General features: G+C 42.7%; 2 protein-coding genes across 3 annotated transcripts; one reads left to right on the top strand and one right to left on the bottom strand.

Moving 5' to 3' along the window:
• Nucleotides 1-4,964: 4,964 nt before the first annotated feature.
• On the top strand, nt 4,965-16,176 carry LOC135237543 (homeobox protein TGIF2-like). 2 transcript variants are annotated; one of them, XM_064304757.1, is made up of 3 exons: nt 4,965-5,364; nt 7,360-7,598; nt 12,327-16,176. In XM_064304757.1, exons 1-3 carry the CDS (start codon nt 5,346-5,348, stop codon nt 13,251-13,253), a joined length of 1,185 nt encoding a protein of 394 aa, XP_064160827.1. In that variant the 5' UTR covers nt 4,965-5,345; the 3' UTR covers nt 13,254-16,176. The 2 variants fall into 2 exon arrangements, with proteins under 2 accessions (XP_064160827.1, XP_064160826.1); XM_064304756.1 differs by lacking the exon at nt 4,965-5,364 and adding an exon at nt 5,405-6,780.
• Nucleotides 16,177-17,228: 1,052 nt separating this feature from the next.
• LOC135237544 (myosin regulatory light polypeptide 9) lies at nt 17,229-22,845 on the bottom strand. The gene is made up of 4 exons (XM_064304758.1): nt 22,699-22,845; nt 19,138-19,350; nt 18,362-18,523; nt 17,229-18,182 (listed from the first exon to the last, which is right to left on the bottom strand). Exons 2-4 carry the CDS (start codon nt 19,319-19,321, stop codon nt 18,007-18,009), a joined length of 522 nt encoding a protein of 173 aa, XP_064160828.1. The 5' UTR covers nt 19,322-19,350; nt 22,699-22,845; the 3' UTR covers nt 17,229-18,006.
• Nucleotides 22,846-24,969: the final 2,124 nt, after the last annotated feature.

The following is a 24,969-nucleotide window of genomic DNA, read 5'->3' as shown; positions in this document are numbered from 1 at the left end:
CTGCTTATCGATTACATTACACTTCTCAGGTGTGGGTTGTCATTTCCTGCCCTCATCTTAGCTGGTCAATCAAAATGTATTGGGTTAGCTCAACTAATATTAATAGCTTTAAATCTCAGGTGGAGCACTGCACAGTATTTCTTCAGCAGCCCCTATTGTAGAATTCGGTGGATTATTCATTTTAAACTACAAATTGACCTCTGACCTTTGAGTGCTGTTATTGTTGCTCTGTGAAAACAAAAGGGGCCATATTAGGGAATGCCAGAGGTATAAAAATGACAGAGTGAGGTTTGTTCCCCTCATAACTTACCCCCAGAGATTGTAGTTGAGTAAATTATTGTAAAGCTGTCCATGGTTGGTCATGAAAATGCTAAGCCACTGAATATCATTATGTGACACACGATTCTGTTGTAATTTATTTATATACTGAGAATAATTCTCTTTTCAGGGAGAAGGGAACAGATGGCCCCATTAATACTCAATATCACAAGTAAAGTGCAGAGAAAGCAGCATATTAAATCAAGTTTTGACTGAAATGAAGGGGTTTTACTTATGTAGCCTTTGAATGAGTGATTTTGGTTAAATGTCATCTTGAAATAGATTCAGACAGATGGATGTGTCAACACTGCCAACTGTACATGCACGTGACTGGAATTGGAATCATTTAATATGCTCTGAGGGAGAGCAAGGGAGAAGGGTTATTTTGTCCTTGGAACGCAAATCAAAGGATGATAGACACACGTTCTCGTATCCGTGTGAGGTGGAGAATATCCAAATATGATTATTAGGAGTGGAGGATGGCCTCACCTTGTACAGACAAAGAAAGATCAGTTGAAATTACTGAAGCACAATCGCCCAAAGACATTTCTCTGATTTGGAGACAGGGTCGGAGGTTTGCCTCTCCTTTGTGATGCCTATGAACTCTTTTTACCATCCATAGTTGTCCCTCACCCAGAGTTTTTATCATGTAAGCAGATATTTATTGTCTCCGACTTCTAATTTGGTCCAGAGCCACCCTGAAAGGTCTGCAGGACATTAGCCTTTTGTACAGCATAATAAAATGGGGCCCCAACAATAAATCCTGAGTTGCCCAGGAGAAGCTAAGATGGGCAAATGAGGCTCTGTGATACCAAAAATATTGGGCAGAGCTACCATGCACTATCGATGACTCACTGATTTGAACCAATGACTGCAGGTTTTTTTTTTTTTTTTAAGCTTTGAAAAAGCTAGCAAAATCATTTGATTAGTTTGAGGACTCGATGACTGACAGCTAATCGTAGCTCCACCCATTACGGGGTTCATGAAACCTCAGGCACCCTTCACAACAGGGCATAAGGAGACTTGAGGTTTCTGGCATTTCCTTCCATGAGTATCATGTGGTTGCAATACAAGGGCCAAGTTCTCTTTCATTTTTTTATGTGTTTGGTAGAGAAAAAGAGGTGCTGTAGAACTGTACAGCACCAGGACTAGACTGATTTTTTAAATATTGTGTCAAACTTTATGTACCGTCAATCATTCACAGCCGTTACATGTCTGTGTAGACTCAAGGAAAAGTTTTCACTTTTTTTAAATCACTTTTTTTTGTACCATTGTGTAAAAAAGTCCATACTTTAGGACTGACTAATTTGAGTGTGATTTGCTTTTGAGATTTAGTCTGTGTTCATAGAATGACCACAAATGACCAAATAAATTTGTAAGCATAAAGTATTTACTTTTTGTTGTTATTGTTTTTGAACTGAAGACCCCAGATATTATCACAATTTAAGAATGCGACTGTTTGAAATGTATAGATGTGGAAAGTGCTTCCTAAGGAATTAGGGCAGATATTATTTTATCAGGTCTGATGGTCTGATGCTTCAGCTTGAATTGAGGCTTTCCTTTTTTGAGGGGTGGGGGAGGGGGGGGGGCGTGATAGTTCATGTTCAGGCCTTGCCTGTAACTTTGGGGGTGACGTTGTAATGCATAAATGCAGGCTCGTCACCTCCCTCAGACCTTCACTCCTCAGTCAAACACAAGTGATGGCTACAGGACTACAAATATCCCCACAGAAATACCCCCCCCCCCCCCAACTCCATTACCAATGAATTTGTGGTTTGATCTGCCATGTCTGAGAGCTTTCAACCTTACCTTTGACTTACCTTCAGTACAAAAGGGCTATAGTTTGGGTGGAAGCCTGAAAGAGGCTGAATGGAACACATAACCAGCTCTTCCTTTTTTTTCTTCTGTTTTTCTGAGGTGTTGAGGACAGTTTTTGAAAATGTACCACAAGAACTTCTCTGTCTCACGGATGGCTTTTGACATCTTTCTCATTCAAGAGTACAGGACACAAAGAGGGAATCCCTGGCTCAAGTTAATCTCTTCAGGGCTGATATTGGCAACAGGCCACATCACTGGATTATAAAGAACCTTTTTTTAGACCTGACGCTCATTTGACTGACAAACATTTTGCTGACCAAGGATACGGTCACCGTGTTATTTCTGACACAAGAGAAACATTTTCTTAATTCCCTTTCCAGAGCAATCTGTTGCAATGGAAGGATATACTGTATGCCCCCCTACAGTCTTGGTCTAATGGACGCTGAACAAGAGAAAATTATCCCATGATTCTCTCTGTTTCTGCCATTGCTGTCCTTCGCTGTAGGGTTTTTCTTTTTTTTTGGGGGGGGGGGGGGGGGGGTCAGTGAGGCACATTGAAGAAGCAAACGTCTTACCACAAGAATTAGTAGCAAAATTATTAATATTATCAATAATAAATATTTTATGAAACAAGCACATATTTTACTGACTAAAATTTGTCCTATATCAATAATGCTATACTATTTAGATTGTGTATGTTTGGGTTTTGCTGTTTAGTATGAAAATAAAAAAATCTGAGTAAGAAATACGAGTGGATGTTTTCTGACAAGTAATGGTGATGATATTAATGTTAAATGATGATCATTCAATATTGTATCAGTTTTTTATTCTAATAATTTTTCAGCTTTTTTTCTGTGACTCTGTGAGGCACTTTGTGGACATATCACAGCAAAAAGCACAAATAAAATAATAATGAAGCTTCGTAATATTAATATTAATATGACAGTATCAATAATGATATGACAGACAAAATTCAAGTGCAAAATTATATAATTAAATAAAATCTGTCCAAATAGCAATTTGTTTTGCCTTAACCATGTTCATGTAGCTTCTTATGCATGATTTGGATCAATAATAATGCATTATCATGAATATCCTTTTACAAATAAATCTTAGCAAGGATATACAAACTTTATGCCTAAAATTGGTATACATGTAGATCTGTTTTACTCTTGTTCTAAAACAAAATTAATGTTTTTTTTTTTTTTAATAGTTCATGTCACTTCACAGAGGTGACAGTGTTTTCTCAGTATGGGCTTTTCCAGTACCAAATAAGTGAGCCCACAGAACCAACCATTAAGGTGCAGCGTAAAAAATATGCAATATTCGTCTGTACTGTGGCCAAAGAGATTATCACACTAAGACAATTGAATTGTGCCTTCCAAGTGGTACGTGGCAGAAGGGGCTACCCCAGAAGAGCCCTCCCTCTCTCTCTGGTGGATGGAGGCCAAAGGTAGAAGTAGAATTAGGCTATGTGAGCATAGAAGGCTGTAGATACTCAGCCATCTGACTTTTTAAAATATAAAGTGCAGGCATTTCTTAAAATATTTCTGCCATTATAAGAACATTTTTTCAGATGAGATACTTTTGGTTTCATTGTTCTGAATGGATCAGCCAACAAAATCACCACACTGAAATACCTGACTTGTGAGAGTCTGTTCCTTAACAGCAAAATTAGAATAAAAGCCCTTTAATAAATAATAATGATGATGATGATGATAATAATAAGAATAATATTAATAATAATAACTTCCAAATAGAGAATTTAATTGCTTTGTCTCCAGTAACAGAAGACATTAATTACTTGATAATGAGCTATACCAGGCGACCTTAGCATAGTGGCCATTCAGAAACTGGCTTTAAACCTTCACTGCCAGAAAGCTCAATAGGATGAACTTTGAAAAAAACTGCTGTAAATTACCTTTTTTTTTTGTTGTTTTATTTTTTTTTTCACTTATATGGCAATTCCAACACATAGTTGTAGATGACCCATTACAATGAAACAACATGAACGCAGGCACTCAGTTGGGCTTTAATGGATGTTGAGGTATGGGGGGTTGTGAGGTGAGATGACAGACTGGAGAGAGGGGTTTCAGTGCGACGTTTAGATTGGCACCAGTAGCTCTGGTTCTGCTTGCATGAAAGGTCATACAGTGGGTGCGTAACAAGATAAGGGTGAACGGAGGCTGGTGGAGGGGAACGGACAGGCGATGAAATTCATAGAACGCGAAAGAGGTCTAGCTGGGTGTAGGGTCTGATGAGTTGACGTAGATAGGGAGGGGCTGACCCCCTGGCTGCTTTGAAGGCAAGCACTAATGTTTTAAATTGAATAAAGCCCTTAATAAAACATGGAGTGATGATGAGGATAATAAGATAATTTAGGTATAAACCAAAGAGAGAATTTAATTGCTTTGTCTCCAGTAACAGAAGACAATTGAATGACTATCAATGAGCTGAGATACCATGCTGGACCCTTGCATTAGTGAGCCACTTGCAGTGTATGAATGTTTTCATTTTACAATTTACCTTACTACTGCCATGTGTAAACCATGTTATTTTACTTACTCGATCGGACATCTGTTTGAAATATCTATTTAACTGCATTGATAAATTATTATTATTATTATTGGTTGTAGTAGCACTAGTTGGAGTAGTACTTTGTGTTTTTTCACTTCGATATGGCAATTCATAATTCATATTTTAGATAGACTCCATTACAAATCGCAAACAATTCAGCAACGCAGGAACACTTTTCAGACGATTGGGCCTTTTGACTTTTGAATGAGGTGCTCTCTGTCAGTCACTCTGCGGATATCACGGGCTTGTCTGAAACAATTCTGCCGCTGTGATTGGACAGCACAGGCAGGAGAGGAGGGATTTTCCCAGCTGCGACTGTCAGATTGGCAACCCGTAGAACTAACTGGTTCTGCTGCATGCAGGTATACAGGGCTGCGTTACACAATTGATAAAACGGGAATATTGTTTTAGGAGGTTGAGGTGAGGGAAAACGGAAAGGCGTTTATGAAAACTACATAAGAAACGCGAACAGGAGTAATAAAAGCGGAAGGCAGACGCCGTGAAAACGCATGCCATACCTTGTACGCTTGGAAATTCCCGTTTGTCACTAGCTTGTTAGGAGCACGTATTTTGTGAAGAACTTCGAAGATCGCAGCCGGCCAGCAAAGAAACCCTCGACCTTTTTAAAAAGAATGAAAACCTTCAAGAGAGGTACGGTGAATCAGTGAATGTTTGTAGATATTTTGTTTTCGTTCGGGTTTTCTGGCTGCGGTTTTGTGAGAACTGCGAAGCGTGGTCGACTGTTGATTTTAAAAGGAATGCGGCTTTTTGTTGCGAGCAAATGCAGCGTGTGTTTGTGTTTGAATTTGGAGGGACAGTTATCTTGGGGAGCAAGCATGGTGTCCATCTGGCGGAGCGAGGGAGAACAGTCCGGTTTGGGGAGGGCGTATGGTAGAATGGGGTTTCTTTGTATTAGCTAACTAGCTAAACACGGTGCGGGCAAGCAGCTGTAGCCAACTTATGAATCGGAGCGTTTGCGTCTGTTTTTTCTTTTAGCATCACGGTTTCATTTCCCCTTTACAGCCTCAACTACAGTTACTGTTAGCTCGCCAGCTTATCCTAGACGGCAGGAGACCCATGCTCCGTGCTAGCTAGCTAAGTTGCCTATCCTATCCGTAACGCTCCAACAAACTGAGTAGCCTACAAATGGCTCCTTTAAACTTTTTTCATTGTGATTTTCGATAGGCTGTGTTAGCTAGCTTAATTGCCACAGTTCGCATCGTCAGTTTTGAGGCTGTTGGCGAAATAGTACTATCAATCAAGCGAGTGCACTGTTTGCTAGATAGAAGAATTCAGTGAATTGCCCTGGACATAAAAGAATTGATTCGCCTCGTGCATAAGTGTTTGCTGAGTTAGCTTGCTAGCTAGCATTAAGTGCTTTTTTTCAACCTTTCTGCATTGAGTTCATCCAGCACATAATCAACTGAAATGGCGTATGAGATAAATTGCTTGCTAACATATGTTTTTATTTAAATAAAAAAAGGGTTCTAAGCCCTTGTGTTTTGTTAAACTTTTTCCCTTTTTTTGTTGACAGAACATCATCTCGCGAGCCCCCTCCCCTTTCAAATCGGACCATCTGTCACTTTTGGTAGTTTCTGAATAACTAGTTGTAGGCCTTTTCGTTTTACTTAAAACACATCAGTCAATGGCAAAAATCGACGCGCAACATATTTGAATACATAGCTTTAACCAATTTTAATCGTAACATTAGTTGATCGGTTGGGTGAATGTTTTTTTCTGCATTGCAGGACACTTTATTGGTTTCAATATTGTTTGCTTCTTGCGTGGAAATTGCAAACTTTCCTTTTTTATTCCAAGGAACATTGGCTAGCATGTGCTATATAGCCAACAGTTGCACCAATTCAGTTTTACCTGCCTCAGGCAAGGAGAATTGGAACTTGCATAGTCGTGCGAGACGTGCACGGTTCCCTCGCCAGTAGAAGTGGTGATGGGCATTGTCCTCTTTGTCAAGAGAGGACGAAGGAATTCCCACAATCTAGCTGCTGCCGGAGATCAGATTTCACGGCGGGGGAGGACTAGGCGTTATGTGGACTAGGATTCGCGAAAGTAGGCTACTTTACCAAGTGTTTGGTGTGTATGGTTTACATGCTTTGGCGTTAATTTGATTCCATTGCGTAACACTTTGCAGCATTGTCAAAATAATGACAGTTAATACACGAAACGTGTGCGTATGCGCTTTTGTAACTTAAGTTGCTCTGGATAACCGTGTCTGCTAATGTCTAAATGTGCGTGCACAACGTATCCCATAGATGCAGCTCAGATTTGGAGCCTGCAAATGTCAGGTCAAACGTCACAAGAATTTTATTGCACTCTTTCCTTCCAAGACGCCACCCAGCAGTGTCTGATATAGGCCTGGATCCTTCTAGCGCCTACCTAAAAAACACATTTGGAATGCTTTCAATGATAGTTCGGCGTGGGAAATTAATGACGGCCATCCATATATCTTGTATCCCATTACATTTTTTATGTGCGTCTTCCTGAATTAAAAACATCCCCTAGTTTACTTTTCTTTGAATAGAAAGACTGCTGTTACGCGGGGTTTTCACAAATGAATGACGATGGTGGCGGAGGACGATAGAAGACTTAATGGGTTTTTTTATTCGTCGTCTGTTCTGTTTCTGCCAGCCTTGGAGGGGGAGCCAGAGTTCTCGACCATGTCGGACAGCGACGCTTGCGAGGATGACGGGGGCGGTTCTCCCCTGGACCTGTCCGGAGGCTCCGGGAAGCGCAAGCGCCGCGGAAATCTACCAAAGGAAGCCGTGCAGGTTCTACGCAGCTGGCTATACGAGCACCGCTTCAATGCATACCCGTCCGAACAGGAGAAGCTGAGTCTCTCCGGTCAAACCAGCCTTTCAGTGCTGCAGGTGAGCAATATTAATGAGGTAGATGACAAGATCACCCCGGTGACTTAACCCAAATACAAGAGCGACCAGAGCAAAGTAGGCCGTAACCGTAAGATATTTAATGCATTGCCGATCGGACTGAACCACTATGCAAGAAATGAAACGAATTAACGAGTTGAGGGCTGGTGTCTACTATGTGTTCCCACAGGGCTATACAGTGTCGGTCTACATTCTGGTGCAACTCCTCAATTAGAAATCAGACCTAATAGTTAATGCTGCACGTGCTCAAAGCTTTCCGAGGGCTGACGTGCAAATACTTGTCCCCCGTAACGTTGCGTGCACCTTTATATTGTTAAATAATCCCTGCCCTGGGGGCATGCATTTCCCCAGCCCTTTTCAGTAGAGGAACTGTCCCCTGCCTGTCATGCAAATGGTAAGGCATTGCCAGACCACAAACTAATTCCTGCCCCCCCAACCCTCCCCCCAAACTTTGTTTGTGTCTGTCATGAAATAACTCTAGGCCTATGGCATGATCTGTGAGAACGGAGTGAGGTTCCTTGGTTGCCTTGTGTCCTGGAGTACACATTGCATTTAACTCTGTTTTAGTCACAGTTGTAGCTGAGGCTTTGGTACTTAATGGGGGAATGCAATTTTTTAAAATGATTTGAAAAGATGATTTTAAGTCAATTTATAGGATGAGGAATCCTGGTCAGACTGGAGAGAAAGGTAGGAGTGTGCTTATGGGTTACTACTGTTAAGTGTAGGGCCAGATATCAGGGAATTGGTTTGTCTTTTTACAAGCAAGTGAATGTTAAATGCATATTTTGCAGGATTTTTTACTTTGAAATATTGTAAAATAACTATGCTAAGACATATCTATGATGCACTTTCACCAAATTCATGCACCTTTTGCATTTATTTGTTATTCTAAAATGTGTTCGGGATGTTTCTGGGCATGGCGCTCTTTTCTGTGTGGGTAGGGGTGGGTGTGGCTGCAGGGCCTGTGATTTAGGATCAGATTCCAGCAAAGTGTTTGTTGCTAGTTAGCTGCTGCAATGGCAGATGCTAAAAAACATAGATACAGCGAAGCAAAAAGACAAGCCAACAGGGCTTGAATTGCTTTTGCGACACAGAGTTGGCCTGTTTTTTGTTGGACCTGTAAGTAATATCACTTTTAGTTTGATACGTTAAACAGCTAGATGTGCAAGGTTGAGTAGCTTTTGTATCAAATTCTGTTCTCTCATCAAGATGTCCTCCCTTCCCTTTGGGAACTGCTGTTACTGTTCATAGTTGCAACTTATTTCAATCAAGGAAATTGAATTTGATACAGCATGCATGCTATCTAGTTACATGTAGCCAACTTCACTAACAGAGCTAACAAAGTTGCTAACAAAGATTCCCGTCCTCATCAGGGTTCACTGATAATAAAACATAGCATAACTGCCTAGGCATGCACCTGCATTTATTACAGTCAGAGGAACTGAATTTTGTACAGCATGCAGCTACGTGTAGCCAACTTCACTAACAAAGCTAATAGTTAACAGAGTTTCAAATCAATGGCTTAGTAAACATTCTATTCATAAGTTGTAGTACTTCCTTTGAGTTATTGAAAATGACGCTAAATTAATATTTGCTAAACCTTCAGCACGTTATTTCTATCTCTATACCTCAGAAATATAACAATGTAATATTATATTATACTACATTTTATTTGGCAGATGCTTTTATTCAAAGCGACACACAATAACTGCATACTGAAGGTCATTGGAACAACTACAGAACACAGGTTACATAAGGTACAATTCACTTAAAATACCAGTTATCCATCGCCATGAACATATTATATTTTATGTTGCATTTGAGAAAATAAAGAAGCTAATATTTGGATAGGCGATGGATAACTTTATCATAAAGTCATTCACTTTGCAGGTGTATTAGCTAGCTATGGTCTATAGTCCTAATGTTATTTACCTATGACCTGCTAAAGTTATTTATTGCACACAAGATTCCGTGTTTACATCCCAATTCTAACCAAATGTCCAGAATAGCTATATATCAATGGATAAAAAACACAGAATAACTGCAACAGCAGTACAGAGTAGCTACAGTGCAATTTTCTCACACACTAAGGGGTGCACTTGTTTTTAAAATGCTATTTTCAATATCTCTGACCATCCTCACCTCTTCTTGACATTTTGCTTGTCATGCTCGGGGGTGTGTCCTCGGCGGAGGTGTGGGTTGATTACAAACAGAGTCTAGAAGGCCCGCAAAATCCTGCATAGTATACCTATAAGAGCAGAGAGCAGTGTTTTGGAACTACCAAAGAAAATAAACAAGCATGATTTAATCACTGAATTACGCCCGTTAATTTGATGCACTGTATGCCGTCTTCATTAATGTGTGAGGTTAAAATGAATCTGATGGTAAGTTCAATTTCCACACCATTTCAGCTTTACATCATCCTGCTGCATCCCGATTAAGGTTAATTGATCCGATCTCTGATTTGATGCATTAAAACCAATATGTAAGCCAGTAAAGTTGTTTTTTTCCCACCAAAGTGGGAAATTGCCATTTGCTGCATCGCATCTTTCTCCTGCTTTGGGTGTAATGGAATGTCAGTCAGGCTGTTCAGTATTTCTGGCTGAGGACTTAATTAATGGCAGCTGTTTGGGGGCCTTTCTGAAAAGCCCTGTCTAATGTCACCACGAGAGGGAGCTCTGTCGTGTTGCTTCAGTGAGACCTCGGATTGCTAGAGAAGAATGTTACTGATTTTTGACCTCATGTAACACTTCAATGTGTCCTGCAGTACTAAGGAAATGAACATTGTGTGTGACGTGTGAAGCATTGACTGGTGGTAGGGGAGATGATTGAATAGGCTACTTGTAATAAATACTCGTAGAGAGTAGCAGACAAGTAGTCAATCCAGTCTGCACGTGCTCTCTCTCTTCACGTCTGGAGAACTGGTGTGTTTCGATCGCCAAACTTTGCATTGTTAGCAGCCCAGGAGAAGAGCATACTAAATGCCAGTAAAGTAAAAGTACCGCATCTCGTCCTGAGAGAAATATCTGATTTGGAAAAGCACTTTATATTTTGAACTGGAAATATGAAAACTCATTTTTGCACTCTTCTACTATGCCAAGTTACTTGAAGGGTGTCTTTGTGTGCTTATAACATAATTAATGAGCTGCTGTCTTTGATATTTGAAATCTGTTGACTTATTTAGGGAGTAGGGGACTGAAATGGAGGTTAGGGAGGTGTTTTGGCTCAAATTTGCTTGCTGTTTTTTAGTCTAATGGGATGTTAACATTGCTGTGTTCAGGAATACATTAAAAGAAAATATCCATACAATTGAACATTTATTAACGTTTTTAAACAAAACAGTTGAGGTGCAGTTGTAAAAAAATATATAATATAAATCTCCTCGCTGCAAGGCATTGCAAGGCTGCAGAAATGTATAGAAACTGAGGTCTTAAGCCACGCCCCCTTCAAAGTTGTTTTTATTTATTTTTTAAGCAGAAGTGTTTCCCTGTTAAAGCTAGCCAAGTAATGTTGCGGAAGCTAGTGAGAAGCTAGAAGCTAGTTCATAGAGGTGTAGCCACCTAGCTACATTTATAGCAATTCCACAGGAGCTTAGTGAAATTGTGAGCTATTGTGTTTGTGCAGGCTGTCAAAAAATATTTAAATAGAAAAATGTGTTATGTGTTTATTTTTTTTGGCTAAAACAACTTATCCAAGATTCTGGACCACTTTGGGGTTGGTGTATTTTCAAAGATGCATTGATGATGATCATTGGTTATGCTATCGGTACTGACTGGACGGGTACAACAAAGATGAGATGATGCCCAATTCCATGTAAGCTTGCTACATGCAGATACAGTGAAATGAAAACGGATGCAATGCAGAGTTCTCACATCTCACTATTGTGTTGATTCCTGTTCATTCTCCTCTTGCTCACCTGTTCCTTTGGTCTCCTGGACATCTAGCAGGCTCAAAATGAATGGCCGTGGTCTGTTCTGTTCATTATTATTCGGAGTTTCGACCTTGTCCATTTCTACAGTGGATTTGTCTTTCTGGTTGTACACTGTGCTATACTGTTATATCACTGTAGGGCAGTTGTAACCAACCCTGTTTCTAGAGATCTACCATTCTGTAGGTTTTCACGCTAACCCTAACAAAGCACACCTCATTCAACAGCTAGAGCTGTCATTAGTAGAGTCAGGTGTACCAAATTGGGGTTAAAATGAAAACCTACAGGATGGCAGATCTCTAGGAACAAGGTTGGTTACCACTGCTGTAAGGTATGGTGTACCACTTCCGGTTTTTCCTCTCCCACTTTTTGAGTTGGGCCAAGGTTAGTGACAATTCAGTCCAACTGTAATTTTCAGAAATATGCATGAAATCCCATTGCTACATAATTTCCCACACATTAATTAACTGGGGATGCAAACCATAAAAATTGCTAATTCATTTAGGAAAAAGGAATCTGTCAATTTAGTACTACATATGAAAATTCTGGGTCTGTATTATAAAGTCCAGTATTTTCAAATGTTATTAATGTTTCTCTTTGTTATTTGGGTATTCAATTAAAGTAATAATAAAGAATCACATCCCTCATCACTACTGCTGTTGTGTTTGCCTGTCAGAATTGTTGGTCACTGCTGTTTTGTGTGTGTGTGTGTGTGTGAGAGTGAATTTCACAGCTTTTGAATTGACTGAGTTAATTACGTCTGCCCCCCCCCGTCCCCCCAGATCTGTAACTGGTTCATCAACGCTCGGAGGAGGCTGCTCCCAGACTTACTGCGGAAGGACGGCAAAGACCCCAATCAGTTTACCATCTCCCGTCGGGCAGGGAAGGGAGACCTGCGATTGTCCGGAGGTGGAGGAGGAGGAGGAGGAAGAGCCAGCTCCCCCGAGAGCGCGCCGTCCCCCCTCCCCGTCAGACGGCCCTCGGTCATCCGGCCCGCCCCCACGCTGGACCTCAGCCTGCTGGGCAGCACGGCCGCCGCCATCCTCACCTCGGGCCTCCTGGGCCAGGAGGCGGGCGCGGCCCTGGGCCAGACCGACACCCACAGCCTGCTGAAGAGGGCGGGCAAGGGCGAGGCCCCGCCCGGCTGCCCCGCCGCCTTCACCCGGGTGGGCACGGCCAGCCCCACGGGGGTGCTCTTCAACACCCCGCCCCCCACACCCCCGGAGCTGTGCCCGCAGGACTTCAGCGACCTGCGGCTGCTGGTGGACGCCGCACTGCAGCGAGCGGCCGAGCTGGAGCTCCAGCAGAGCGCGGAGACGGCGGGCGGAGCCGGAGCCGGACACGCCCCTGTCCCCGCCCCCGCCCAAATCCCCGCCCTCACCCCGCCTTCCCCCAGGGAGAGGAACGTGGCTGAGGACTGTCCGGCAAGCGGGTCGGGCCGGGAGGATAAGAACGAGGCCTTGCCGCTAGACTCCCACCTCGCCGCTGCACAGACTGCCACGGCAACCGGCCCAGGTCCCAGCGTGCACCGGGCCGAAGCCGCCAGCGTGTCCCCGAGCCGCGTGTCCCCAAGCCGCAGGGCCTACGAGCCCGCAGTGTGGAGCGTGGTTCAGAACGAGGCCAGGAAGCCCACTGCGACCCCCAGCTCCATTCCCTGTGTGTGGGGGCCCCAGCACTCCTTGTGCTCTCTCTCTGAAGCTGTTAACTAGGGGCAGCAGGATCAGAAGCCCTAAACATGTACTCACACACACACATACAAACACACACACTGACACATGACATACTCATGGACTCCTGAGAAACACGAGCGATGAGATCAATAGACTACACGAGATTGCATTCCCAGCCCCCTTCCTCATCTGGGTTACCTACCTTTTTAACATCAGCCTCTGCTCCTGATTGGGGCCCATCACCCCCATGCGGCTTGTACTGTGACACGCAGAGGCTGCTGGGACAGCGTGTTTACAGGGGGCTCTGGAACTTTCTTACTAGGATCATTTTTTTTTTTTTTTTTTTTTTAGAGTGGTTTTTATTCACTGAGGTCAGGGGTGGACCTCTGGGGGTGGGGTTGTTCCATTACTATCTGTACGCCCACATTCCAAAGGTGTTTTTATCAGATTCTTACTTTTAAAATACGCCACGTTACAAATCTGAGCAGGAACTTCAGAGTACACGTAACATGGCTTGGGGATTCCCCCCTTTTTTACGTTGGGAGTAGCTACAGAACAAGGAGGATATTGTCCGTTCAGTATTCTCCTTAATGGCAGAATTTTACACAACTACAAACAGCATTTCCCCTTGCGCGTCAGTCGAGCCCCAGCGATGGGCGCTATTTGGCACGGTTGCAACCATCCGGTGTCCTGCTTTGTGTTCTGGAACTTTCCTTATGGCAACAAGAGCAGGCAGTTTGTTTTGTGTGCCATTTCACATGCACTTTACAGAGCTGGTAGGGAAGAAGAAGAAAAAAAAAAAAAAAGATTTAGATTTTAGCGTCAGATCTGAGCATTCCACAGCTGGACCTCAGTCCAGCTTTCTGGAACATCTCGGAAGAGAAGGGAAGGGAAATTGATGGATCTGTGCGCATAACTCCTTGATTCCGATGGCTATCTCGCTGCCGCGGACGCTCCTCTCCCGCACGCCATTTCCCGATGGTTGCGCTGTTGCTTTAAATACGAGACCAAGACATTTGTTTTGCGGGAGCAAGTCGACTGGATGTGTCACCTTGTTCTCTTTTGTTCAGTGTTACTATGTTTCCAAAGCATCACTGCATAGATTATCTTTGTTTTATTTTTGATTAAAAGGACTGTTAATTAGCAGGGACTTTCTACAGTCTCATGTCTTGCATATTCAACTATATTTGTACATCTTCTGCAACCTCCCAAAAATTCTGCAATATGATGCAATAAGGATGCCTGAGGGTCTAGAATCACTTTCTGCATGGTCGTTTAAGCCAGTAAAGATTTTAAAAGTTTTATTTTATTGTTTGCCAGTAAAACCGGGAGGGTAAACACGAGTGCCTAACTTCAGTGTAATTTCCTGTCATTTAACCGAGTAGCAAAAGTAATGATGTCATGTACAAATTGAGGAATGAAAATAAGATGTCTGGCCAAAAACCCCCAGCGTTCTCTTAAAGGAACTGTGCATCAAAACTGGAATGGACACTGGCTTAAATCGGTGTACCCAAATTATCCTGAGACCTTGACCATTACTGGTGCCTTCTAATCTGTTACTTGTCAAATCATCTCAAACACTGAAAGGCACCTTGTGTTGTCAACTGAAGAAATGCAGACTTGTTTCATCTTTGTTAATTGCAAAGCACAGCCTACAAATGTGTACTTTTCATGTCTGTATCTTGCCAAATACTTTCACTGGGTGAAATTTTCAAATGTCATTTTTTTTTTTTTTAATCTTAAAAAAAACAATTTTTATTCTTCCCGCGGAAAACTTTTCATTTCATATTCAGCTGTGAAACGGTAGTAAGGTCAGGTACTCATACTTGGAGGCTAACCCCGGGTGTTTTTACCCCCTTCCCCTCCCAATATACTCTTATATTGGTTCTGCTTCCGATACATGTTCTGAACAAAGGTGTAGTTTCCATGAAACTGACAAATTTTTGTCTGACAGATGATGCTGCTGCTTCTCAATCCTCTTCGCTCCTCCCTGTCTGTTGTTTTGGTTTTGTCGATGGGCGATTATGAGATGTTTTACGTGAAGGTGAGATGACGCAGGCATTTCGTAGTTCTGTGTTACACTTCTAGAGTCATGCCGGGGGGAGATCCACTTTTGTGAAACGGCATGATGCGATTATGTAATGTTGCTCATCAGAAGCGTTTCCTCACTCCAGCCCAGTGGGAAGTGAGATGTGATGTCATTTCGTCACTTGCATGCTAGTGAGAGGATTACTGGATAAAACGGGCATGAAACGGATCACCGATGGGGAATTTTTCCCGAGTTGTATACTTTGCAGAGAGAAAAGACCTGACGGCAAAGAGTTTCCGATTTCTCATCGTGACTATCGTCTCGCAGGTAGAGACGTGCAAGGATATAGCTTTCGGCTTTGTCTGTCCCTTGTTGGATCGGGGTGGGGTCGAAGGGTCAGGAACATTTACTGTATGAAGTGAAATTCTGAGAAGGAGCAGTCAGATGGTTTTAACATGCATGTCCATTGCTTCTCATGAGATTGTATTTTCCTACCATCCAGCCCTATCTGTTGAACTTGCCGTGATGCTGGAACCCCCCCATGAATAAAAACTGTATTTCATATGTAGCTGCTGAATGAATGTTGGGCCATAGATGCCAATGTGAAACGCATGTGTATTTTTGTTAAGTTTTCTTTTTGTTTACTGTTTTTTGGCATGTACTGTGGCACAAATGAACCTAGCCTAGCTATTCTATTTGACCAAATGCATTATAAAGACCTTTTAACGTTTCACTTTAGCATGGGTGAACACCGACCATGAACTGGCCATCTTGCCTTACGTGAGATCAGGAAGGGGCATAGTTACCCTGTCTTCATGTAAACCTTTGGATAGTCTGTGCAATATATGGGGATAAACCTTTCAAATCTTTCATTTTGTAGCCTTAATGTGTTTTGTACAAGCATTTCAGAGAATAAAGGTTCAGTTTTTCTTATCCTTTGTAATGTTTTTTTTTTTTGTCAGCCTGTTCCAGTTTGTTGGTTTTCTGGCTTGGTGTAGTTTTCCCTTTCCACACAAATGATGTCAACATTTTGATAAAGCTATCAAAAGTTTGCTATGCCAAAGTAAGAAACTCCCAATGTCAGAGAAAGGATCTCCATCATGCCCTTCACTTTCGGTTCCAGTAAGAATGTAATCATGTGATCTGGCTTATATTCACTTAAGTTTTAAAGGCTTGCTCATTGATTGGCTACAGAAATTAATTTCCACTTGACAAGCAGTGGAATTCAGTATACAAAATGTTAGTGACCCTTCATGGTTCCAAGAGGTATGCTTTTGTTGGGAGTGTTGATCTACACTGTCAGCAGTTAACACCATGCTGTAATCCCAATTTGATATGAGCTTGCTCAGAAGCCAACTGTAACCGGTATGTTTTCAGTAGTAGTTAATGTTTTATTATTTTTTAATGAAAAAGAGCCAAAATGCAGGAAAAAATGCACTGCATTCCTTAAAGTATGATATTCCAAGGGTTTTTTTAAAGATTACAACAGGTGATGACGCAGACATGAACCACAACAAAATAATTTCAAGTTTCTTACAGTCTCATCTTTTGGTGTCTTAGTGTTTCATATTGATCATAATATTTACATAGCCATTGGTTTTGAGATTTGAAGAGAAAGTGTTTAATTTGAATGAAAAGTCAAAGGTGAAACTGAATGTAAACAACATGCTTTAGTTCAACATGAGTTCACTTAAACAGAAATCACTCCTAGGGTTTTTTAAATATGAGCCTGTGTGGCACATTCATTTTGATCAGAACACTTATTTCATCCTACTAATCCCATCATTTAATCATGCATATTATGTCAGAACGCAAGCGAATCATTAAAATGCAGATTTGGAATTGTCCTCCGTTCCAAAGACGCAACATTCGTGGACTAGCGCGACCACTGGTTCTAGATTGTCTTATCTTTGGGGGAGAGGGAAAGCAAAAAGGTAATGACCCAATCATCTAATCTGCATGATGTCAAACATGGACAAGAATCGTTTGTATATGGGAACATTTTATTCTTCCAATACAGAATATAAAAGTTAAGACATCTGCATGATATTGCTGCGGTAAAATTATTCCTTCATAATGAATGAGGCATTTAAACACTTTTTTTTTTTTCCTAAAAGAAAAAACTGGTCCTTCCATGGTCCGGAAACATGCAAATTCAATAGGGGGTCCGCATGAATTTTTGTGCCACTTTCTCAGTGTTGTGATATTGAATTGGAATAATCATGTTAAATGCAGCTTGTTTTTGCTGGCGTACGCGCTCTTGAAACATTGAGTAGGAGTAATAATGAAGCTGCTGATTTATTTTTTAAATCTCTCCACCATAATGTCATAAAGGCCCCAACCTCTAGGAAGCATACTAATTAGCAGCTCAATGAGATCTGTAGCTGTTGAATGAGGTGTGCTTTCTTGGGGTTGATGTGAAAACCTACAGGAACAGGGTTGGGCAGCCCTGAACTAGGGTATGCCTGTCAGTGTGTAGTCAGTGTGTGGGAGGAGTGGGGTGTTACAGATGCCAGCTAAGCCCTTTTTAATTCCTGTTTTTGTTATCACTGGATGCAAATCAATGTGAGGAAATCTGAACAATCAGTAGGGCATTCAGACTTGTTGGGGGAGGGAGGACAGTAGTAGATTTTTGGAGTCGCCAATTTCCAACGATTTCTGCAACAGGTGAATGGGAGAGGAGAGGCGCGAACGGGTGAGGATACGTTTTTGTGCACCAGAGGACGGATTGGGCCGAGATCTTGAGAAGAAGAGGGGTGCGGCCTAAATGTCATCCTTGTCTTTGGCCCCGTGCTTGAGAATACGGGTGAACTCGGCGTAATTGAAGTTGCCCTTCTTGTCAATGGGTGCCTCACGGAACAGTTCATCCACCTCCTCATCGGTGAAGCGGTCGCCCATTGTGGTGAGGAGCTCCCGAAGATGGTCCTCATGGATGACCCCTGTACAGAAACACATTACTCACACGTTATTTGGTTGGGAAGCAGACCAAATCCACAAGGATAAAACCCTGAACGCATGCTACATAGCCCTCGTGAGTTTTTTTTCTTTGCAGCAGAACATACGCAAAGGAGTATGGGAACGGTCAGAGGGTAAGATGTGACCACGGCGTGGATCGTACCGGACCCCTCCTCGTCGAAGCAGGCGAAGGCGTTGCGGATGACGTCCTCAGGGTCGGTGCCGTTGAGTCGCTCGCCGAACATGGTGAGGAACATGGTGAAGTTTATGGGCCCCGGTGCCTCGCTCATCATCCCCTCCAGGTACTCATCCGACGGGTTCTTGCCTGCAAATCAAGTCAGACATCCTCAGCAGCCAGAAAATGATTGGACGATATCACCTGTGTGTGGCATGTTCTGTGTTTGACAAGATTATCTGTTTGTATAGGGCTGTTGATAAGACACTGATATTGTGGAAAAGGAAATATGAAAAACCTATGAATTTAAAAAAGTATTTTAACTATCTGCAGGATATAATGTAAAAGCCGGGGCTGCTGGGTAGCTCTCTTTGTGAAAGTGTCGCTTGTGGCATGGGCGAGCACCACAGCCTCGGATCAACTCCCCTGCTTTTGCGGCGCACATTTGGCTTAGCATTGCCCAGGGGATATATGGGAGGGATTCAGTCAGCAGAGACTGCAGCGTTCATTGCTCGAGCGACCCCTGTTGGCCATTCAGGCACCTGTGGTGTTCTCTCTGTGCACACGTGATCGGGTCTCCTCCGCCCCTTCTCTGCACGTGCTCGGCTTGTGGCCGCGGTGTGAAAAGAAGCAGCTGGGTGACTGTTGACTACTTGTCTATTATATGCTGAGAGTATGTAAGTATCTAGCCCTTGATCAATAGTTGAATACGTATAAATGCTTAATAATACAGCTGAGCACTGATGACAGCACTCCTCCCTCACCTAGAGAGGCCAGCATGTCGTGCAAGTCCTCCTTGTCAATGAAGCCGTCGCGATTCTGGTCGATCATGTTGAAGGCCTCCTTGAACTCCTGGATCTGGGACTGGTCGAACATGGCAAAGACGTTGGAGGTGGCCCGCTGGGGGCGCTTCTTGGTGGTCTTCCCCTTGGCGCGTTTGCTCGACATGGTGGCGGCGACGTCGTGTCCGGCTGGACCTGAGCGGTAGTGGCGAAATGCGGGACTGACGGTTAGGAAGGACGCGGAGGGTTGCTGTCATTAGGCCAACTGAGTCAGAACTGAGGCACCAGGTAGGGATACAGAAAGCACGGTGAAAATAGAGCGTCCGATTGCATTACAATTCCGACTATATACTCAGTGGAGTGCAGTGTGCTGCCACAAAAGAAAATGCGAGGAAGTCTTGCATGTCATGGCCGCTTCCAGTTCCCTGCAGGTTTTTTTCTCTCCATAGATATAATTTTCTCCACGCTGATGTGCTTCTATTGCGTATTTGTTTAACGGACACATTTATCCAAAGAAACTTTTCTGGCTAACTGTTTTTTTTCCTTCAAATACAGTATCCGTATATACAGCTGGGTATTTCACTGGAGTAATTCAAGTCCAGTTCCTCAGCCACCAAGAAAGCACAATGCTACCCCACCTACCCCTTTGTACCTGCAGTCTCCAAACTACAAGGTCAGTTCCCTAAACATTATACTACAGTACCCACACTGCATCATGTAATGCACACAAAGCCCGCTGAATATAAATGCATGCTAATGCAGAGTGTAGTTCACGCTTCACCTGCGCCGTTTAGTCCCAAATGCTACGCTGCTCCGGGACTTCGTGACAGGTGTGTACGGCGTCGAGAACAAAGCCCGCACGGTGTTCCGCGTCAGTCAGACTGAGCCGCAGGAGGCCGCAGCCGAACGTCACTAAGGAAGTGCGGATGTGTCCTGATACAGCTGGGTGGTGCCTGAAATAGAGCTCTCTTAATTGCTCTCGCGGGAGGGAACGTGCCATTTTAGCTTTTCAGCATTGACATTTGATGCTAAGAGACTGAACAATGTAATTACCAATGCAAGGGAATTACATTTTTTTCCAGTACAGTCTTTTTTTTTTTTTACCTCTGGTGTGCAATGCCCGTAGCAAGCATATGAAAATGAATATGATGCAATGCATAATTAAAATGCCATGTCTTGCATAATAACATTTTAAAATGAACTCCCTAGGCTTTATTTTTTTTAAACAAAACTCATTCCGAGGGTTCTGTGGGAGGGAAATCTAGTGCAGAGGATACGTGTCCATGTTAAGGGACTAGTCCTCAGACTGCTCTGAGTCTGAGAATTTCTAGAAGACGCCACAGAGCAAAAAAAAAAAAAAAAGAACAGCTGCCGAATAAAGGACTCCCAGGAGTTATGAAATGAAAGGCCGTGAGCCGCCCCTCTAGCCTGTTGGAAACACTCGTTCTCCCCCTGGGAGAGGGGCAGTGGATAGAGCAACAGATGGGGATCAGTACTTCGGGCTTTTGAACTCGCCCTGCCCCTTGTGGCCACAGAACACAAAACTGTCAACAGGAGATAGTCAGCAGGAGGCTGGTATTCCTAAACGGTTGCTAGGCATTTCCGATGAAGGACACACGGTTCTGCCCCCCCCCATCCCCCCATCCCTCCATAAACACCAATGTCCCTTGACAACCGTTTCAACAGGGTTCCTTAGGTGCGGGCTGATAAAGGCTAAGCTAATAAAGGTTATCTTCACCTGCCTTCATGCCCTTATCAAGAATACAGTGCTGCACTGTCTCCCGGTATCTGAAGTCCACTGTAAAACACACTGGCTCGAGTGTGGGGGATATAATTCTGACCACATCACTGCCCAGCATTGATCTCAGATGCAAATACTTCAATGTTCAGTGCAAGCTCTTTGGACCCGTCTCGTCCCGTCCCGTTTCTCCACTGTTTAACCATGTCAGCACAACTCAAATGCATCCGACACCTCAGTTCCGCTATCTAGATCAACATCACAGAGACCGTTTCATTCCCTCTTTGATCACAATGAAACCAATACTGCTGTCTCACAAAGTGTTTCTTTCTATATTATCCACCATAGGGATGTTTGGCATCTCGGCAGAGGGTGAATGCAGCGGGCATTGACACTGCTCCCTTGCTACTTTTAAGCAGATATTAACTGCTATTTACTTGTACCATTTCCTTTATTCTTTTTTTGGTGTCGGCGTTCATTTTGGCTCATGGGCGCAGCAGGATCTAAAGAACGGTTCTGGCTGCCTTCCCACGCATTCTCTCCGAAAGCGGGCTGACGCTGTAATTGAGGAAGCCGAAAACAAAACAGAGGCCAGGTCCTTTCGGGGAGATAAGGAATTCTGGGCCGGTTGCAGTTCTAGCCCAGGGCCTCGGGCGTTGCGGGCACTCCTTTAAATAAGAATCCCCTTCTATGGTGCCGAACGCCATCAGAGCGGCACGGCCGCGTTCTCAGGGGGTGTTTCTCTCCCCCCCGCAGAAACCCTGCATCTCCCAGCGCCAACACTTTAGGCACTACGACGTTCTTCTCATTCCGGTTCCAGTACCAATACGGGGGGTAAAATGACTGGCTCCTTTGTCTGGTAAGGACAGCTGGTCGCTAACTCAAAGCAATTAACGTTTCGTTGTGCGTTAGGACTGTGACCTGGACCACTCTCGCCAGCAGGACAAGTCTCTCCTTTCATCGTTGCCCTAGACTAAGACACAGACGCAACTGAAAGTCCCAAAACTTTGTATGATTTTAAATATGTGTAGAAGTAAATGCATGAAAGGAATGACACTGCACAAATTGTTCTCTTTGCCATACAGACGAACAGCCGCGAAAACCTAGAACTCTCGCCCTGAATGCTTTGCTTATGATGTATTTTACGTGCACAATATTCATATTCTACATCCCATTTCTGATACATGCTTATCCCTTTTTTCCTAAAACTGCAACCATGATGCTCTCGAGTTTGAGGAGACCACTGTCCAACGCAGCCACTGCTTGGAGGGCCTGAGAGAGCAGGGATGGGACAGCAGTACTCCATCTTTGACCTGTCTCTTATCAGCCTTCTAGTCCTTTCTGCTAACCGCACATATCCACAGGTAACACGAAGAACAATGGCCGCCCATTAAAACACCGCTACTTGAATGTGTCCCCATTCCCACCCCCTATAAAGGCATTGAAAAGATAACAAATTATGACCCATGTAATTGTGCTACAGCTTTTGAATTGCACAGAGCTAAATAGGTCACAGGCCTGAGAATTCCTCAGCCTAATCCAGTGAGATCAGTAGTAAGCCTCAGTTTTGAAAGATTGTAGCCCCACATCAACACACAATTGCCTGTTTCTCTTGTCTCTTTTTCAGCTCCAGTTCACATCTTCCCCTCAGTCCAGCATGCAAGCGTTACTCACGCAATTCGGGCTCCCTGCTCCTCCCTCAATGCTGTCAGTTTTACAGTGAAATAAAACTTTCCTCAATTCATATGCACAATGAGCTATTCTCCCTTGTAGACGACACAGATAGGAACAGACAGATATCTCACCTTGGTGGTTTTTTTCTCAGGTAGTGATTATTTTTAAAAACCCTTGTGCCTTTGTCTGCTCTCACTTCCAAGGAAGGCAGTCAGTTTCACTAACGAAAAAGTTTGTTTAAAGCATCAGCCCCGTAGCACACGCCCCTCTTCTCCGTCCCAGCCAATCGGCAGCCGGGGCTCCTCAAAACAGAGCCGGCCCACCTCTGGGATTTACCCATACAAGGGAAAAGAATGCGCAGGCTGTGGCCTGCCACCACCACAGTGGATTTTGGGATATTTGGGAGTTGCGCAGAAATTGCAGGAACTCAGATAAGGCTGCCTTATTTAGGGAAAAGAGGCAGTGTGTCTTTTGGCGGTTTACATCTGGCAGAGGGTGACACAGGGGTTGTGTCCACTGCATTTTTTTCACCAGAGACGAAGCAGATGGAATTGTTTGTTCGGCTGCAGGACTCCTTAATAAGGCAGTCGCTTCAACCATGTTTGAAGCTACGAGGAACCTTGCTGTATTCCTCTTGTAGTGACTATGTAGTTAATTCTCATGAAAAACATTTGTAGTCCAAAAGTTTTTTTTTTTTTTCGTGATTCATTTTAGAGGATGGGTAAACAGGCCTAAACCACAATTAAATTTCACTCTCATTTAAATACATTTTTATCAGTTAATTAGGGGCCAGACATTACTTAAAGAAGCTTACATCCATAGTTGTGCTTACAATATTACACTTCAATAGTGTAAAAATGATCACATTCTTTGCATCTTTTTGTGAGATTCTTTACATACAATTTATGATTTTCCATCTGTGTTTTTAGATGCGATCAGTCTGTATCCAGGATTTGTATATTGGTTGTTCTTGGCTGTCATAGTTGACTTGCTTTAGTGATATATACTGATCTGGGAGTGGTGTTAGCCAGGTTTAATACTATTGTTCATATTCATTTGGTGAATGCGTTTATTGACTTTAACATTGAATGCTAAATAAGAGATTATGGTAAACAAATGCAATGTAACGTTTGCTTATCTATATGATACATCTTTGAGATATGGAAGAATGAACTCTCAGTATTATTCAGATGCAGGATACATTTTCTTCTCTGAGTTTCTATGTTTTAAATGTGGAATACATCTTATTTTTAAAATAACTGCAAGTCATGACTGTCCTCATCGATATAAATATCTCACCTGGCGCACAATCTCCCAAATAAATATATTTTTATGTCTCACTGTCAAGTTGCCATTGTGCTGTCCTTGGCAATTCTTTATACCTCTCAAAGGTAGACAGCAGAGTGTACATATTTAAGTAAAATGCAGAAAGCGTGTCTACATGTTCAGTCACCTCGCACATTTCAAAGGGAATTACTACTCAGGGAACCTGACTGTGACTGCAGCATAGAAAATGGCTTGGAAGAAAAAAAGATGAGCTTACCTTTGTGGTCTGCCAGGCAAATAGGAAACATCCAAATATGGTCACAGAAGAGGATACGCTTGTAGCACTTCGCTGGAAGACAAGATAAATTATGTATTGGGTGAAGCCTCGAGTATATGTACGTTTTTGACTCCTGGCCAAATGTAGTCATTGTGTAATACAAGCTTTCCTACCCAACTAACATATGCAGTGTCATTTAAAATGCACAGAAAAAAATACATACATGGTATTGATACACAGTTCTTAATACTGTGTACATAGCTTTAATGTGTTTCCATAGAAACATTGCTGCAATAAGCCCAGAATAACATTCACTATAAAGATGTACACTGACATGAAACTGTCAGACAACACTTGAAACAAGTTATGCTTATAGAGTGTGGGTGTCCCCTAGTGGTAATATCTGGTGTGGAACAGCTCACATGGCATAGTGGAATATAAAGCTGCAACTCTTTTTCTTATGGTCATCATTCATACAGTACATTGGACTTGTCTCTTCCATTGATTAAGTAGAATGACATTTTTTATGTTATTTTTGCCATAATCAGTAGAGGAAATTATGTTCTTGGTTAACGGAGATTGAAGGTTCTTCCTCTTCCCACACTGGTCACTAATTTGAAACAAATAAAATAAAATAATAATTTCATTGCTTCTATAATGCATGCTTTGATTCTGAGTTGCAAGACTGTAATATTAACCAATGAGAAATCTAACAGAAAAGATACATTTAATAAAGAATATTAAACAAAACTGAAAAATAAACACCTGTTTTTATTTGGGAAAGCTGATAATACTCTTTATGTATCTGTCAATTCATTAATGATTTTGTTTCATAAATTTTTATAATAGTGCTTATGCC

Source organism: Anguilla rostrata, chromosome 13, assembly GCF_018555375.3.
Source record: "Anguilla rostrata isolate EN2019 chromosome 13, ASM1855537v3, whole genome shotgun sequence".
Classification (NCBI taxonomy): domain Eukaryota; kingdom Metazoa; phylum Chordata; class Actinopteri; order Anguilliformes; family Anguillidae; genus Anguilla; species Anguilla rostrata.
The sequence above is the reverse complement of the archived record's forward strand: the minus strand, read 5'-3'. Positions and strand labels throughout refer to the sequence as shown.